At 44.1% G+C, this 19,168-nt stretch overlaps 1 protein-coding gene across 1 annotated transcript in view; it reads left to right on the top strand.

Annotated features, from left to right (window-relative positions):
• The window catches only part of LOC102242452 (keratin, type II cytoskeletal 5), a 22,618-nt gene extending 8,108 nt beyond the window's left edge, over positions 1-14,510 (top strand). The window contains exons 2-10 of the mRNA XM_005869222.2: positions 9,439-9,715; positions 10,640-10,854; positions 11,187-11,247; positions 11,404-11,499; positions 11,623-11,787; positions 12,263-12,388; positions 13,196-13,416; positions 13,736-13,770; positions 13,883-14,510. Coding sequence (XP_005869284.2) covers positions 9,439-9,715; positions 10,640-10,854; positions 11,187-11,247; positions 11,404-11,499; positions 11,623-11,787; positions 12,263-12,388; positions 13,196-13,416; positions 13,736-13,770; positions 13,883-14,118 — 1,432 coding nt within the window. The 3' untranslated portion in view covers positions 14,119-14,510. The remainder of the gene's footprint in view (positions 1-9,438; positions 9,716-10,639; positions 10,855-11,186; positions 11,248-11,403; positions 11,500-11,622; positions 11,788-12,262; positions 12,389-13,195; positions 13,417-13,735; positions 13,771-13,882) is intronic.
• The last annotated feature ends 4,658 nt before the right edge of the window (positions 14,511-19,168 follow it).

The raw sequence follows: 19,168 nt of genomic DNA on the forward strand, positions 1-19,168 counted from the left end.
AAGCACATGAAAAGATGGTCCACATCATAAGTCATCAGGGACATGCAGGTTTAAGCAAGAGAGCATTACATACCTATTTGAAAGCTGAAGATCCAAAACTGACAACAGTAAATGCTGACAAGGATGTCAAGCAAGAGCTCTCATTCATTGCTGGTGGGAATGCAAAATGGTACAGCCACGCTGAAGACAGTTTGGCAGTTTCTTACAAAACTAAACATACTCTTACCATACAATCAACAATTACCCTATCTAATAAAGGGAATATGCTAATTGACCCTCACACCATAGCAAAGATGGCAGCGCCCACAGCCAATAAGGAGGGAATATGCTACTTGACTGCTATGCCCTCAAAGATGGCGGTGCCCCCAGCCACAAGATGGCTGGCAGGGGAGGGCGGTTGTGGGCAACCAGGCCTACAGGGGTAGGCAGTTGGGGGGGGGGGACCAGGCCTGCAGGGGAGGGCAGTTAAGGGCAACCAGGCCAGCAGGGGAGAGCAGTTGGGGGAGACTGGGCCAGCAGGGGAGGGCAGTTGGGGGCAATCAGGCCGGGAGGAGAGCAGTTAGGCATCGATCAGGCTGGCAGGGGAGTGGTTAGGGGGCAATCAGGCAGGCAGGCAGGCGAGTGGTTGGGAGCCAGCAGTCCTGGATTGTGAGAGGGATCCCATATTGGAGAGGGTGCAGGCTGGACTGAGGGACACCCTCCCCCCAGTGCACAAATTTCGTGTACTGGGCCTCTAGTGTTTCTTAATATTTACTCAAATGAGCTGAAAACTTACCCTATATAATAAAAGGGTAATATGCAAATTGACCCTAATGGTGGAATGACCAGGAATGACTGCTCACTATGACGTGCATTGACCACCAGAGGGCAGACACTCAATGTGGGAGCTGCCCCCTGGTGGTCAGTGCACTTCCACAGGGGGAGTGCCGCTCAGCCAGAAGCTGGCTCATGGCTGGCCAGAGCAGCGGCGGTGGCGGCAGTGCTAGCCATTAGTCGGACATCCCCTGAGAGCTCCCGGGCTGCCAGAGGGATGTCTGACTGCCAGCTTAGGCCCAATCCCCCAGGGAGCGGGCCTAAGCTGGCAGGTGGATATCCCCCAAGGGATCCTGGACTGCCAGAGGACTCAGGCTGGGCTGAGGGGCCCCCACTCCCCACAGTGCAAGAATTTTGTGCATCAGGCCTCTAGTATAGACACAAAAACCTACACACAATGTTTATAGCAGCACTAGAGGCCTGGTGCATGAATTCATGCACCAGTGGGGTCCCTTGGCCTGGCCTGCAGGATCAGGCTGAAACTGGCTCTCCGACATCCCCCAAGGGGTCCTGAATTGCGAGAGGGTGCAGGACAGGCCAAGGGACCCCACTGGTGCACGATTGGGGCCAGGGTGGGATGTGGGAGGTTGGCCAGCAAGGGAGGGACTGCAGGTAGGCTCATCTCACTCAGTCCTGATCAGTCAGACCCCAGCAGCAAGCTAACCTACCGGTCGGAGTGTCTGCCTCCTGGTGGTCAGTGCACGTCATAGTGAGTGGTTGAGTGGCCTTAGCATATCATTAGCATATTATGCTTTGATTGGTTGAACAGCCGACTGGATGATCGGACACTTAGCATACTAGGCTTTTATTATATAGGATGGATTCATCAATTGTTACAAATGTACACTCTGCTATGGGAGTGGATAGTGGGGGAGGCTATTGTGTGAGTGGGGAGAGGGTATATGGGAACTCTCTGGTCTCTATACTTTCTGCTCAATTTTGCTGTGAACCTACACAGCTCTAAAAATTAAACTCTATTATTAAAAATAGTACAACCATTTGAAACACTAATAAACATTTACGTGTGTGTGTGTGTGTGTGTGTGTGTGTGTGGTGTGCCTGTGATTGGGCTGACCATACATTTACTCTTGATGCAGCAATTCTATTCCTAGGTATTTACTTGCACGAAATGAAAGCATGCATCCACACAAAGGTTCACAATATGTTCAGAACTGTTTCATATAAGGTAACTCCAAACTGGGAATATATTAGGAATCCACCAGCCTGAATGGGTAAAGAAACTATGGTATATTCATACAATGGCACATCACTCAGCAATAAAAAAGAATGAACTGTCAAATATCACAACAATCTGTATGAATCTCAAAAACATTTTGCTGAGCCACACACACACACACACACACACGCGCGCGCGCGCGCTGCACGCGCGCACGCAAAATTAAAGTATATGCTATATGATTCCACTTACATAAAGTTATAAAGTAAGTGTAATCCAAGAAGGAAAAAATGAAAACAATTATTGCTTGGGGCAATGGGATTAAAGGGAATGGACACAAAGGAATTACCTAGAGTAATGGAAGTGTTCTGTATCCTGATATTGTGTGAGTTATAGAAGTGCATGAATTTGTCAAAATGGATTAAACTCGGAACTTAAGATCTATAGCTCTGTGCATTTCACTGTGTGTACATTATAGATCTAGAAACCAAATTTTTCTAAAAGAAAGAATATTTCATTTTTCAAGTTTCTATAGTAGAAACGGGAAGAAAGAAGTGAGTTGGGAATGGGATCTAGATTGTACCACAGAGTACAAACTTCCCTAGCCATATTGGGTATTCTTCTGTGTCTATTAAAAAAATCCAGACTATTTCCCAGAAGCAGCTGAGGGAGGGCCAGAGGGAAATCAGAAGGAAGTTAACTTTATTATATCCCCCTGAGGACTCCTTTGCAACTTTAATTTCACAGACTTGTGCCAGGTTATCAATGACCTGTTACTAATCCCAACCCTAGGCTAAAAGTGATATTATAAAGGATTAACAGATGGAAGTAGCCACTCAATATGAAGGAATCTCAGAGGAAACTGTCTGAGGCACGTTTACTCTCTAGGATATTCATACTCTAAGAATAAGGTGATGTTGAGATAACTTACTCCAAATCATCCTGAATTTGAGGGAATCGTGCAGTACATTCACAATTAACCAGATATATCCCTTCCCTGGAATAAAGGGACTTTCACCAGAAGGCAAATGTAGTGAGGCATCGTTCCATAGGCTGCTCCCCATTCAATCATTCACATTATTTAAGTCAGGTACTTGTGCATCTCACTAGAGAATTGTTGGAATATGTTTTACCCAACTACACTTTTTATTTTATTTTATTTTTTTTAAAGTACAATAAGACATCTATTTTATTTTATTTTATTTTTTAAATATATATTCTATTGACTTTTTACAGAGTGAAAGGGAGAGGGATAGAGAGTTAGAAACATTGATGAGAGAGAAACACCGATCAGCCACCTCCTGCACACTCCCCACTGGGGATGTGCCCGCAACCAAGGTACATGCCCTTGACCGGAATCGAACCTGGGACCCTTGAGTCCTCAGGCTGGCGCTCCATCCACTGAACCAAACTGGTCAGGGCCCAACTACACTTTTTAAAATGACATAGTACAGTGAGGCGAACCTTCGGTGGTGAGGAGGTAGAAACCAGACGGTCAGAATGGAGGCAGGAGTAAGAAGGGAGGCAAGGAACGTGAGGGATGCAGTGGATAGAAAAAGATACCATTCCACGTGTTATTCTTCTCAGATTTTTATTGGCCCCTCTGGAACTCTGGTGTGGTTCTCTTCAACCCCTGTTCTTGTCAAAGACCTCAAATACAGACAGAAGGAGACTCTGGCTCCTCGTTCTGTCGTCCATGCCTTTTTGCCCTGCTCATCCTAGGCATGATCCACACTAGCCCTGCTTTTCAGCTCATTCTCTTTCCACCCTCACATCTGCTCTAAAGCACTTCTCTTCACTGACAACAGCACTTGCCTCTGAGCATCTAAATGCCTCTCTCATATTTACACATGTTCCCCCTCCTCCGACTAGTTTCCCCTCATTGGTTAGGAAAGACAAGGGTGCCCCCCTTTGTCTGAATATGTCCTTCAGTCCCCAGTCCAATTATGCACTTATCAGTTACTTAAGCATTCAAGTGTACCACCTACCCAGTATCAGTATGTACACAGCAAGTCAAAAGGAAATGAACACTTTCAAAAAGGTATTACTCAGGAACTAGGTTTTATAGGAATATGTACCAAAAGTAGTTGAATTCAGAGTTTTTTCCATAATTGTATAAATGCTCACGGCACATAACATGCTTTAATCCTGTAGGCTAATAATGGTACCCCAGTTCATCCCAGACCCTGTGTTGCATATTGTTATTGGCGGATGAAATGGCAGCCACAATGCTTCCCACATCTCCTCCAGTCCATGAGGACCAGGTGGGACAAATCTGAGGTTCTTCTTTTTTTAAATGTTTTTATTGATTTCCGAGACATGAAGGGAAAGGAAGAGAGATATAGGAACTGCCTCCTGCAGGCCCCCTACTGGGGGTCGAGCCCACACCTGGGCATGTGCCCTGACCATGAACCAAACTGTGACCTCCTGTTCAACCACTGAGCCATGCCGGCCGGGCCAAATATGAGGTTCTTGACTTATCCCCACTAGAAGCCACATGGAATGACATCTGGGGATTTGGGACCACAGTTCCAGAGGCAGGTCAATGCTTTGAACGGATCATTCATCGAGCACTGTGGAAGGTGTTCTTTGAATGGCTTCTGGACCCCACAATTGACCTAAAGTGGAGCCCCATCCTGCTTGGAAATGGAGTTGTCAGAAACTTCTAGCAGCTGTGGACAAAGCCCACTCAGGTATCATGTCCAGAGATGTAACTCCATCACTGTGTTCTATTCAAAAAGTGGGTGGACCATGCGAGAAATACAGGGAAATGTTGCAATTTGGTGCATAAACAGCCTAGTTACTAAGTAATGGACTTTTGGAAGTTTCTATACGTTCTGAACCACTCTATATATCACAGAAGGCTGCCTTTTCTGCTCCAGCGTTGGTGCTACTGTGTATGTTCTTTATAAACCTGTGGCTGCATGTTCTCTTTCAATGGGTGCTCCCTAGGGACAGGACTGGGTCTGTGGGATTTCCTCTGAACAGCATCATCCTGTGCTGGAGCTTGCAGGAGTAGGCACTTAGTCTTAAGCTTTTGATAGGTGATGACAAAAGCCTATATCCCTCATTCTCATCTGTCAGCTCCACCCAGGGAGGCAGAAAGACAAGGCAAATCCTCCTGAGGCAGATTTTCCATGAGCTCAGACGTCAGGGGTTCCCTCCTGCCTTCAGCTATGCTGGGGCAAATGCAGTACAGATTAACCCCTGGGCCTTAGACCACAGGCCTTCCTCATTTCCTGGCAATAAGTGACAGCACTGGACTGCAAGGAGGCTCTCCTGAGAGAGAGTAGAGGCTGGGCTCAGCAAGCTGCTGGGGAGGAGGCCAGCTGTCATTGGGCTTACTCACACAGCTTGCTTCAGTTTCTCTCACATAGTTGTCTGAACTATCACTCTTTGCTCTAATCTTGTTATGAAGGTCTGGCCTTCCCCACCCTGTTACTCTGGGAAGATATAACTCTTCTAGGCTCTACTATGGAACATGATTCAGGATCAGTGGAGAGATTTCATCTAAAAAGTCAATTCTCTAGCCATCCAGTGTACCCCTCCCCACCACCTATGAACACAAGTCACTCCTGGATGCCAAAACAGAGGGCTGGACTCCAGAGGAGGAAAGAAGTACTGCTTAGCTTGGGGGGAGGGGAAGGGAAAGACGGCTGGGAGGCCTGTCTAAAAGTGAATTAGGAAACACAGAGCATCTCCCCAGACGCAAAGAAAGATATAGAAAATCAAGGGCAAATGAATCAAGTACAAAGTTGACCTTAAGGGTGATGGGACTAGAAAAGAGTAGAATCAGAAATGGATCTGCCACAGGGTCCCTTCTCTCCAGCTCCTCCTTTACTGTCTCAGGAGCCCTCGCCATTTCCCATGAGCCCTCTCAAGTGACCTCACTCATGCTCGGGGTCACTGGAATTGGATCCCAGGGCATCCTTCTCTGGCAGGTGGTAATGGAAATTCTGAAAAAAAGTATATAGTTATATATAATATACACTGAGTGGCCAGATTATTATGACCGGCCAGATTATTATGACCCCATCAGTACAATGAAGTGGCAAAATACTTGTTTGTTTTGTTTTTAATATATTTTATTGATTTTTTACAGAGAGGAAGGGAGAGAGATAGAAAGTCAGAAACATCGATGAGAGAGAAACATCGATCAGCTGCCTCCTGCACACCCCCCACTGGGGATGTGCCCGCAACCATGGTACATGCCCTTGACCGGAATCGAACCTGGGACCCTTGAGTCCGCAGGCCGACGCTCTATCCACTGAGCCAAACCGGCTACGGCAAGTGGCAAAATACTTGTATCAGGAAATAGAATGATACTTTATATTGCTGGTGCTGTCTGGTGTGTATGTCAAACTTGGGATTGGGTAATATGTTGAAGTTAAACCATCCTCTGATAAGCTAAATGGTTGAATGTGATGCTCCTGCTGCAATTAAATTATATACTTCATTCAGAGATGAGTCCACCACCACCCTAGAAATAGATAAAATCAGGACTAAAGGTGGAACTGATCTGGTCACCTGTGCTAGTTGACAGCAGCCTGTCCCTGTGTGCACAGCCCAGAGGACAGATGAGGACCCAGCAGAGGAGCCTGACTCCAGAGGAGGGAAGGAGCAGCCTGCTGGGTTCCCGCCAATGACTCTGATCCTCCCTCCGACTTCCTACTACTGTTACTTTCCAGCAACTTGGGCAAGGTGTTGCCTAGGCATCCGCCTATGTGTGACTTCTAGGTCCTTACTAATGCTGCTTTTATTTTCTTTCACCCCACCCCCTCATATCACACACACACACACACACACACACACACACACAAGCTGTACCTGTGTTCCAGTTCTTGAAGCTTCTGGTGGGTGCCTGAATACACCAAGTCTTTCCCATACTTCCATTATAATAATGATATTAGCTCATCTTCATTGAGAACTTATGTGCAGGCACTGCTAAGGCCTTTAAATTAATTATTTCCTATAATCCTCAGAATAATGAGAGATCGGTACAATTCTCACCCCCAGTTGACATCTGTAAAAATGAGTAATTTGCATACAGACACATGAGAGCCTGAGTGCTAGGTCTCCGGAGCCCATGCTCTTAACCAGGGTTTGGCAAACTTTTTCTTTTTTTAAATAAATTTTTATTGATTTCAGAGAGGAAGGGAGAGGGAGAGATAGAAACACCAATGATGAGAGAAAATCATTGATGGGCTACCTTCTGCACACCCCCTACTGAGGATCAAGCCCACAACCCCCTGGGGCATGTGCCCTGACCAGAATCAAACTATAATCTCCTGATCTATAGGTCAACACTCAACCACGGAGCCACACAGACAGGGAGGCAAACTTTTTCTTGAAAGGGTCAACTAGTAAATATTTTAGGCTTTGCAAGGCATATATTCTCTGTTACAGCTACCCAACTCTGCCATCATTGGGTGAAAGTAGCCATGGGCTTGACATGGGCACAAAACACTGGGCAAATGCATGCTGCTCCCACCTGACTTGCCAAAGCTTCCTACCCCACCTGATATCATCTGTGCCAAGCCTAAAGCTCAGGCCTGAGAAAACTAGCATGTATCAGAGCTCAGTGCCATGGGAAGGATCGCTTCTTTCCCAGAACTTGGTGACAGCACATTTCTTGGTCAACCATTGTGAAACCAGGGTGGAGGGAGGGGAGCTTCTTCCGTTGTCTTGAGAAGGTATCTCTTTCCAGCCAGACGCTGAGTTAGCACCTCCTTTGGGTAGGAAATGCCCTGCCCTCCTGGATGCTGTGTCCCTAAAAACATTGGAAAATTGGGACTGCTTATAAAATAGTACCAGGTCCTGTCCTCAGGTCACCCCAATGTGGGAGTTTGTCTTTCCTCCCCTGGTTTCCCATTTAACCAGATGTTCTCATATAACAACATGCCTACAATTGCTCTCAATGCTCATTGCACTCAGTTTTTAGGGTCTGGACTGAAGAAAAATGAACATCATCCTCCTCTAAACCAAACACAGCACTCATCTGACAGCCTTCTCTCCTCTGAGAAGATGTGTAAAGATTTAAGATTTCAAGAGCTGAGATTAGAAATATACACTTGAAAGTTACTTGTGACAGCATCACACATGTAAGGGCACATTTTTATGATTCACTGCTTCTATATGCCCCTGAACGTTCTCTCCACACCCATTAAGATGTCTGATCCTTGAACCCTAAAAAATATCAAAATCTGTGGGAATCAAAATTTAGTGAATTTCTTAATGATTTTTGTCCTACTCATTTTAGATTCTTTAAGTTAAGCTCAAGTGAACATTCCCAAACAGCAGAGAAATGGTGTCCCATGAATTCCAGTTGAAAAGACAAGTTGACATGATCATCAGTTCAATGGAAAAGCACACTTTGGGAGGGAAGTACAGGCATGGGGAGAAACTCATTGCAGAAATCAGGTCTCTGTCTCAGAGGCAGAGTGGCCTTGGGTGAAGGTTCTTATCCTCTCAGGAAACTAGCAATTGGGAAGTTTATGGAATAGGACAGAGAGCAATTGTGATGTAAAAGCTCAACCCTTTTGTCCTTCTTGCCTTGCAAAGGAAGGTTTTAACCCCAAAGTATCCCCCATTCCCATGACAAGGCCACCAGGAACAACATGTGGCAGCTCCCGAAGAAAGGGCAGGTTCAGACGAGATGGAAAAAAACACTGCAGGCCACTTCTTGCTCAGGGCATTGAGCAAATACCTGTGAGCCCTCGGAGACAGTCCCACCCTGATGAGAAGGGTGGTGCTGGTAGACCAGAAAACCTGTGTGGGAAGGGGACACAGAGGAGTGGCTGAGTAAGCAGAAGGAAGAGACAATTACACAAATCAGTGCCTTGTCTCCTTTGTTTGAGATCATGACTAACTCATGACTTCAGTGAATTCATATCCAGCCTTATTGTGTGGGGATCAAGACAAGGCTGGAGGGCAGGAGAATTTCTCCATGAATAAAGGAAGCCAAATATACAATCTTCATATTTCATACCTTTCTAGGTGCTGGGGGTGACCTCACTATTTGTAAAGCCCAACCCTCCCCAATCTGCAAGCTCACCTTCCAGGACTGAGCCCAGCCCATTTCCACTATATATAAACTGCTGCCTGCAAACTCATCACACACCTGCTGCTCTCAGCTCTACCCTCCAGCCTCTCACGCCTTCTTCAGCCTTCTCATCTTCAGGAACCATGTCGAGCAAATCCACCATCAGGACCCAAAGCAGCAGCCACCGTGGCTTCAGTGCCAGCTCAGCCAGAGTCCCTGGGGTCAGCCGCTCTGGCTTCAGCAGTGTCTCCGTGTGCCGCTCCAGGGGCAGTGGAGGCCTCGGTGGAGTGTGTGGAGGAGCTGGCTTTGGCAGCAGGAGCCTCTATGGCCTGGGGGGCTCCAAGAGGATTTCCATCGGAGGTGGCAGCTGTGCCATCAGTGGAGGATATGGTGGCAGAGTTGGAGGTGGCTTTGGCTTTGGAGGTGGAGCCGGGAGTGGATTTGGTTTTGGCGGTGGATCTGGTGGTGGCTTTGGGCTCGGTGGTGGAGCTGGCTTTGGTGGTGGCTATGGGGGCGCTGGCTTCCCTGTGTGCCCCCCTGGAGGCATCCAAGAGGTCACAATCAACCAGAATCTCCTCACTCCTCTGAACCTGCAAATCGACCCCACCATCCAGCGGGTGAGGACTGAGGAGCGGGAGCAGATCAAGACCCTCAACAACAAGTTCGCCTCCTTCATTGACAAGGTGAGCCAGGAGGACCTGTCCTCCAGTGGGGACTCAGAGTCCCCAAAGTAGAGGACCAACACATGTTCTCTCAGGGGGAGAATAGGGTAGATGGAAAAAGGGATTAGCTCCCTCCTGGGATGCCAGATTAGTTTCATGTTGACCACAGGCAGAAGGAGATGGAAACTATTTAGAACTGCTGAATTTCTTAAATGTCTCTTATTCCTGTCCAGGAAAAATTCTCAACTTTTGATACCCATGGAACAAAGGGAAAACAATGAGAAAAATGGAAAGAGTTAGCTTTACCTTTTGAAGAATCTAAGACATTAAAAATAAAATTCCAGTGAAAAACTGCTCTAGGGCTCTGGGCAAGAGGAAAAAGTGTGACAGGAAAATAAAAATAAATATATTTCTGCATGATTTAGAAAAAAAGACTCAGAAACACTTACATATCCATTGAAATGCTAAATTTGTAGAACTAAGTAGTGACCATTGAGGAAGCTTGTTTTAGAAAAGACTTGTGTACTAAATGACTTGTGTACTAAATCTACTACTTGTGTACTAGATTGTAATATAACCATAATAAGATTAGAATTTAATAATCAGATTCTAAACACTTATATTCCTTTAACCGAGGTATTATCTTTTTAAAAAGCTTTGTGCAATATATCATTTTAAACTAGATGAGTGATTGTACTTGTCAAGAGAAAGAAGTAATGTTGGAAGTCACTGATAAGTCTGAATAAATTAAGGGTTGAGAGCACCTCAGTGCCCATGGGAAATTTTCAGTGGTGAGATTGATCTGGGGGAAGAAAAGCAGGACTGTCACATACACTTCTGTATGTGCTCTGTAATAGCCCAGCACACAGGTATACTTGGGGACCCAAGCACAAATCTCTTTCTTCTGTCATTCATCAGGCAAATAACCAACTTGTGTTCCTCCAGGTGCGATTCCTAGAGCAGCAAAACAAGGTTCTGGACACCAAGTGGACCCTGCTGCAGGAGCAGGGCACCAAGACCGTGAGGCAGAACCTGGAGCCTTTGTTTGAGCAGTACATCAACAACCTCCGGAGACAGCTGGACAGTATCGTTGGGGAGAGAGGCCGCCTGGACTCAGAGCTCAGGGGCATGCAGGACATGGTGGAGGACTTCAAGAGCAAGTGAGTTAAGGAGAGATATGGGTTCAGTTGTCTAAAGCACACACTTCAAGACCATTGGGTGTCCAGGTCCAGATGTGGTCATGATCTATCGCAAAACATGTCCATGAAAATGAAAATCACAAATTTTGCTTAAAAACAAACCTGAAAGAAAAATGGGCTATATGGGTGGATAGGGAGAGTAAAAAAGGAAACAATTTAGGGACCACAAAAATCATCTTTGAAGCTTACTGTCAAGAAATCTGAACTCTGACATATCCATTATGGGAAGTTCTGACCCCAGGCTGCCTTTTCTGTATCATTGTCACCACTGACTTAGGCCTTTCTCATTCTAGATATGAAGATGAAATCAACAAGCGCACCGCTGCAGAGAATGAATTTGTGACTCTGAAGAAGGTGAGCTGATTACAACCAAGGCTTCATGTTTCTTCGCAAAAGAAGAAAACTCTGGAGTCCTCCCCACATCTGAGAGGACAAAAGTGGGGAGGCTAAAAGATGGGCAGATGGGGGAGGAGGGCTCAGCTGACCCCATGGTGTTGGCTTATTCCCCAGGATGTGGATGCTGCCTACATGAATAAGGTTGAACTACAAGCCAAGGTAGATGCTCTCATGGATGAGATCAACTTTACCAGAGCCTTCTATGAAGCCGTAAGCATCTCCACCTTCATTTGAATTACTCTAATGGGGCTCTGCAAAAGGATGGAAGATCTTGGGTTGGGAAGCCTATAAACTTTACAGGAGAAAATGATCTGACCATCTTATGTTCTGCAGGAACTGGCTCAGATGCAGACCCACATCTCAGACACTTCTGTGGTCCTTTCCATGGACAACAACCGTGACCTGGACCTGGACAGCATCATTGCTGAAGTCAAGGCCCAATATGAGGAGATTGCTCAGAGGAGCCGGACTGAGGCTGAGTCCTGGTACCAGACCAAGGTGAGCTGTGAGTGAGCAGCTGTTGAGTAATTCCTGTGCTCACTCCCTAAACACCAACAAGGTTACCAGCCTCCACAGGGAAAATGCACTTCTAGGAAGCTGAATGTGTACCTTGCACTGATATGGTTACATTATTTATGTGAAATTCTGGTATGTCAAAGAAACCCAAGCAAGAGGAAGGCTAATGTAAATAAGAACCTAGTGATCATTGCTTTAGCTTCACACTGACTCTGGCTCTCAGAAAACCAGTGCAGGACATTGCTGGTTCTGAAGAGAACTAGAAAGGCAGTGGTTTCATGACAAGGTTGGTCTGAGATTAGTGTAGAGGATCCAATGACCTAGTAACATCAGCATTTCCTAAAATCTTTTTTGAAAAGCCATTGGGTTGAATTTATTAAAAGCCTGACACAGTGTCACAGTCAGTGTTAACATGTTAAAGCCCATATACATCAGCTTCTCTCCCTCTTTGCTACAGTATGAGGAGCTTCAGGTCACAGCTGGCAGACACGGAGATGACCTGCGCAACACCAAGCAGGAGATTGCTGAGATCAACCGCATGATCCAGAGGCTGAGATCTGAGATTGACCACGTCAAGAAACAGGTATGGTGGGGACTAAGGAAAATAAAAGCATCCTTTCCTTGCTAGACCACCACGTGGTCACCAACCATCATTTTTTATTCCTGGGAATTTGGGAGACAATAGGGAGAGGACACCATGCAGTGTCTACCCTGAGTGAGTTCCCACAGGTAGGTGAGATAGATCCCAACCCAAGAGCATGATATAAACAGGTGAATAAAGCCAGTTTCCCCTGTCAGAGCTGTAAAACATAGTATAGAATCATTGAACAGAGATGACATGAGAACAGTTGATTTGGGAATGGAGGAAACTGGGAAAGAAAGACAGGCCAGGAAGTGAGGAAGACTGTTGCAAATCTGCTCAAGAATCAAGGTCAAAAAAATGATAGTCAAGCAAAGACACCAGACAAAGACCAGTGTCACCTAAAATTGTGAGGTATAAGAAACCCATCACCTCCATGAGAATGTTTGTGATTTTGTACAAGTTAGTGTGGCTGCTACATGAGATTATCAAAAGCTGTCAAGATTCAAAACAAGTGAGTGGGTACATTTCTTCCTTTGTCCCCTGATCTATATCTGCTGTAGAACTTTCTACCAGTCAGCCCCCACATCGTCATGCAGGGTGGTTAATACAAAGGGGCACAGGTTTTTTCAGATGACTCATAAATTAGATAAGGTTTGCAGAATGGACTGAGACTGGATAGAAAGGGTCTGAGCTGCATTTCCGTGCTATCAGGGCTCTGGCTCTCTTCCTCACTGGGAAATAGGAACCACAGCTAGTCTCCTCGGGAGGACTAGATTGCAAGTTCATTCTGCTTATCTCCCCCTCTAGTGCGCCAACCTGCAGGCCGCCATTGCTGATGCTGAGCAGCGTGGGGAGCTGGCCCTCAAGGATGCCAAGAGTAAGCTGGTTGAGCTGGAAGATGCCCTGCAGAAAGCCAAGCAGGACATGGCCCGGCTCCTGAAGGAGTACCAGGAGCTGATGAATGTCAAGCTGGCCCTGGATGTGGAGATTGCTACCTACAGGAAGCTGCTGGAAGGCGAGGAGTGCAGGTGGGCAACTCACAACCTCCTCTATCAACTGGGTGATTCTCCATGATGTGCAGCCAGTGAGCCCAAGCTTAAAGCACCCTAGTGATGGCCATAATTACTACTCTCAGAGAACCATGGAAGAGGCAGTTTCCCCATGGATGGTCCTCACATGGAGGCTTTTGCTGTCAGTGCTATAAAATATAGCCTAGAAGCATTGAACAGAGATGGCATGAGAACAGTTGATTTGGGAATGGAGGAAACTGGGAAAGAAAAGGCAGGCCACAATGGTCCAGTAGTGGTTCTCTGAGGTCTCATGGTCTCTGTGTTTCTTCCTTCCTAGGCTGAGTGGGGAAGGTGTTGGACCAGTCAACATCTGTAAGTATCTTTGCTTGCCTCCCTCCCTTACCCTTGAGTTCTTCTGACTTGACTCAGGCTGACATAATGAGCTCACCATGTCTGTGTGTCCTTGTCCCCCTCCCTTCCACAGCTGTGGTGCAGTCCACCGTCTCCAGTGGTTATGGCAGTGCTGGTGGTGTCGGCAGTGGCTTCGGCCTGGGCGGAGGCAGCGGCTACTCCTATGGCAGTGGTCACAGCCTTGGAGGTGGCTTCAGTTCTGGCAGTGGCAGAGGCTTTGGGGGTGGCCTCAGCTCTGCTGGGGGCAGCAGTTCCACCATCAAATACAGCACCACCTCATCCACCACCAGGAAGGGCTACAAGCACTAAAGTCCTCCCATTGGCTCTTGGTCCCACATTGTCTTAGCCCCCCTCTCCAGCTGCATGACCTTCTCTTCAGTTTGCTTCTTTTCTCCTGCTACTTAATTCTCTTAGTCCTTGAGTTAGAACTGAAGTTGCTAAGTTCCCTCATTTCTCCTCTCTTCTCATACCTGTTCCATTTGAACTTCATTTGCTCACCATCAGAAGGTCACTGGTTGGGTTGGACTCTAGAACAGAGCAATGTCTTGCTTTCTACTGGCCCAGGAATTCCCCATCTTCCACACAGTGGTCATGAAAGCATAAGTCACTAGTTCTATCATGTACAGTCTGTATCCCTGCTATGTTTCCTCTGGTATTGCTCCCTTGTATTGCTAAATAAAGCAGATGTGTATTATAATGCATGTTTTATACTGCCTTGATTTTTTACCAATGGATTTTGAGCTGTTTAATCTGACAAATTCCTTTTCATGAATGAGGAGACTCCCAATCCTCATGTGCCTCACTCCCCTTCTTTAGAGAACTTCAATAAGCAGCCCTTTGGCACCCTCATGTTCAAAATTCCTCCCAAATTAGATTCCATGTAATGTTTGGCAGGTGGAGTTTTAGGGATTATCGTTGTTAAGTCTGTTTTTACTGCACGTTTCAGATACTAGCAGCTTCATTTCTCTGACCTGGCGTCTAAGCCTCCACCTCTTTCTGCCCCAGTATTTGCTCATATGCCCAGAGAAACATATTACTGTCCAATTAGAGCAAAAGAACATTGACAATAGAATAAGATATTTAATTTATACTTACAATTGCCTTCATGACCAATAAATGTATCTGATAAGATATATATCAAGAAAAATTAAGCCTGAGTAAAGTAGGTTGCCCACTCCTGACTGGTATTACATGTCTAGAGATATATCCTGAGAAAGTAGTTCAAATTCAGAAAGTTGTACACCATAGATGTGAATCCCAATAGTCTTCACAACAGAAAAAAGTGTAAACACTAGAGCTGATCTAATTAAGGTTCCCATGATTCAGACTCGCAACTCAGATGCTGATTTCTTGAAGTATAAAGGGCAAAACAAGAATGATAATTCCCACCTGCTTATACTGTAAACCTGTCACAGAGACTCAAGAAAGTCGAAGTCCTTGTTGCTGCAAAAAGGGTCCCACATTCTCTCAGGTATGCCCTGACCTGCTTTGACTTCTGTGAATAAGTATGGAAAACTCAGATACAGCGCAACAGTGGTCTGTCAGCTTTTGCTTCCTGAGGGCAGTCATTGTCTCCAGTTCGTTGTTTTTCTTGTTTTGTTTTTTTGTTTTGTTTTGTTTGTTGTGGGGGGTTTTGTGTGTGTGGTTTTTTTGTTTGTTTGTTTGTTTTTTGTGTTTTTTTTTGGTCCCTAATCCCCAGGTTCTCACACCACAAGAGAAATTTTCTTGACTTAGCTAATTTGTAGAGGGTGTTTCTGGATCCTGCTCTGTCAGAATCTTGCTGTGTTCACCTCTAACCATTCCTCCAGCAACATGGGGACCCTCTCATTTTGGCACTCTTCAGTTTCTGCCCAGAATTTCCCCAACAGCAGATGTATGATGACTGGCTTCCAAAGTCTAAGCCCACTCACCACACTTTTTATTGCGTATCCACAGAGAATAATGGAAATAAAATAACTAACAAGGCAAATTATCTAGCATATAGAAATACACAAAAAGAGGCTTAAAAACAGTATATATATATACATATATATATACATACACACATATATATATGTAATATACATATATTTAAATTAAAATCTTATGTGTGTGGATATTAAAACTATAATAAAGGAAAATTATAAACAACTATGTGACAAATCGATAATTTATATAAAATAGGCCATATTTTTAAAAGGTACAAAACTTGCACAAGGAGAAATAGATTATCAGAATAGTCCTATATCTATTAGAGAAATTGAATAAATAATATATAAGCTTCCATAAAAAAAAGCACCAAGCCCAGATATTTTCATTGGTTAATTATACCAAACATTTGAAAAAGAAATGGTCCCAAATTTTGACAATCTCTTCTAGGAAAGAGAAGCAGAAGGAGCACTTTCTAACTCATTCTATGAGGCTAGCATTACTTTAATACCAAAACTAGATAAAGAGATTTCAAGAAAGGAAAACTACAGCCCAATACCTCTTATGGACATAGACATGAAAATGCCCAACAAAATATGTATTATCAATTAAATCCTACAATGTGTAAAAAGTAGTATACACCACAACCAAGTGAGGTTTATTTCCGATATGCAAGTCTGGTTCAACATTCAAATCAACCAGTATAATCCATCATAGCAAAAAGCTAAAGAAGAAAAATCATCTGATTGTATTAATAAATGCAGGAAAGGTATATGACAAAATCCAACATCGTTAATGATTTTTAAAAATCTCAGCAAACAAGGAATAGAAGGCAACTTTCTCATCTTAATAAAGAACACACACTTTCTAGTGAGGACTTCCTCCTTTCCTTCTGAGATTGAGAACAAGGCAAGTATGTGTTCTCTATCCACTTTTATTCAACACTAGAGGCCCAGTGCATGAAATTTGTGCACGGGTAGGGCCCCTAGGCCTGGCCAGTGATCAGGGCCAATTGGAGCCTTCCGGCTGCTGGCTGGGGCCTTTCTTCATTCCATGCTACCCCCCTGGTGGTCAGCGCATGTCATAGTGAGTGATTGAACTCCCGGTCTCCCGGTCGAACTGCTGAGGGGACACTGTGCATATTAGCCTTTTATATAGAGAGATTGTACTGGATGTTCTAACTAGTACAATAATATGAGAGAAATAAATAAATACCATACAGATTAGAAATGAAGAAATAAACCTGTCTTTATTATCAAATGATATGATAGCCTGTGTAGAAAATCTAGAAAACATTATCAAAAACTGCCTGGTACTAATAAGCCAGTACAGTAGTCCCCCCTTATTCACAGGGATAAATTCTAAGACCTTAAGTGGATGTCTGAAACCATAGATAGTACCAAACCGCAAAGTACTTTATGACTTCTCTTTGGCATATCTGGATTGCCAGCATCACTAGTCATGGGTTTTGAGGCCATTATAAATAAGTTACTTGAGCACAAACACTGTGATATTGTGAGTTGATCTAATAATTGAGATAGATACGAAGTGACTAATGAGCCAGTAGTATGTTCAGTGTAGATACACTGAACAAAGGGATGATTCACATGCCAGGTGGGACAGAGTGGAACAGCATGATATTTTATCAGCCTACTCAGAACAGAATGCAATTTAAAACTTATGAATTGTTTATTTTTGGAAATTTTGATTTAATAGTTTAGGACCATGGTTCACTGTGGGTAACTGAAACCATGAAAAGTGAAACCATGAATAAGGGGGAACTACTGTATATAAAAGTCAATTTTGTATTATGTCAGCAATGAAGAACTGAAAATTGACATTTAAATTTTTTATAAAAGATTGAATACTTAGGTATACATATAAAAAACTATGTAGAGAATCTATATGTGGAAAATTATAAAATACTGATGAAGAAAATCACAGGCATAAACATATGAAGAGATATTCCTTCGTGGATTGGAAGATTCAATATCATTAAAATATCAATTCTTCCCAATTTGGTATACAGATTCAACACAATCTCAGTTGAAATTCCAGCAATCTCTTGTAGATTCTAAAGATTCAAGTTGATTCTAAAGTCTATATGTACCACCAACTTACACCATACACAAAAATAAACTCAAAATGGATAAAGGACTTAAATGTAAGACAGGGAACCATAAAAATACTAGAGGAATCCAAAGGCAACAAAATCTCAGACATATGCCAAAGCAATTTCTTCACTGATACAGCTCCTAGGGCATTGGAAACTAAAGAGGAAAATAAACAAATGGGACTACATCAAAATTAAAAGCTTCTGCACAGCAAAAGAAACCATCAACAAAACAACAAGAAAGCCTACTGCATGGGAGAACATATTTGCCAATGTTATCTCCGATAAGGGTTTAATCTCCAACATTTATAGGGAACTCATACAACTTAACAAAAGGAAGATAAACAATCCAATCAAAAAAATGGGCAAAGGACCTAAATAGACACTTTTCAAAAGAGGACATTCAGAAAGCCAAGAGACATATGAAAACATGCTCAAAGTCACTAATCATCTGAGAGATGCAAATCAAAACAACAATGAGGTACCATCTCACACCTGTCAGAATGGCTATCATCAACAAATCAACAAACGACAAGTGCTGGAGAGGATGTGGAGAAAAAGGAACACTTGTGCACTGCTGGTGGGAATGCAGACTGGTGCAGCCACTATGGAAGACAGTATGGAGTTTCCTCAAAAAACAAAACATGGAACTCCCATTTGACCCTGTGATCCCACTTCTAGGAATATATCCCAAGAAACCAAAAACACCAATCAGAAAGGATATATGCACCCATATGTTCATAGCAGCACAATTCACCATAGCTAAGATCTGGAAACAGCCTAAGTGCCCATCAGTAGATGAATGGATTAGAAAACTGTGGTACATCTACACGATGGAATACTATGCTGCTGTAAAAAAGAAGGAACTCTTACCATTTGCAACAGCATGGATGGAACTGGAGAGCATTATGCTAAGTGAAATAAGCCAGTCAATGAAGGAAAAATACCACATGATCTCACACATTCATGGATAATAGAGACCATTACAAACTTTTGAACAATAATAGATACAGAGGCAGAGCTGCCTCAAACAGATTGACAAACTGCAGCGGGAAGGCCGGGGAGGGTTGGGGGACAGGAGGGAAAAAAAAAAGTATGCATGCATATAAGCATAACCAATGGACATAAGACACTGGGGGGTAGGGGAGGCCAGGGGAATGTCAAGGGGGGGGGTAAGAAAGAGACATATGTAATACTCTTTGTAATACTTTAAGCAATAAAACAAAATTAAAAAAATAAAGTCTATATGGAAAGGCAAGGTTAAATAGGTGAAGCACAGGGAAGGGAGGGTAGGGTGATGATTCTCTTCTGTATGATACTGTAATGGTGAATTCACAA

The sequence above is a fragment of the Myotis brandtii genome, unplaced genomic scaffold (assembly GCF_000412655.1).
Source record: "Myotis brandtii unplaced genomic scaffold, ASM41265v1 scaffold29, whole genome shotgun sequence".
NCBI lineage: Eukaryota > Metazoa > Chordata > Mammalia > Chiroptera > Vespertilionidae > Myotis > Myotis brandtii.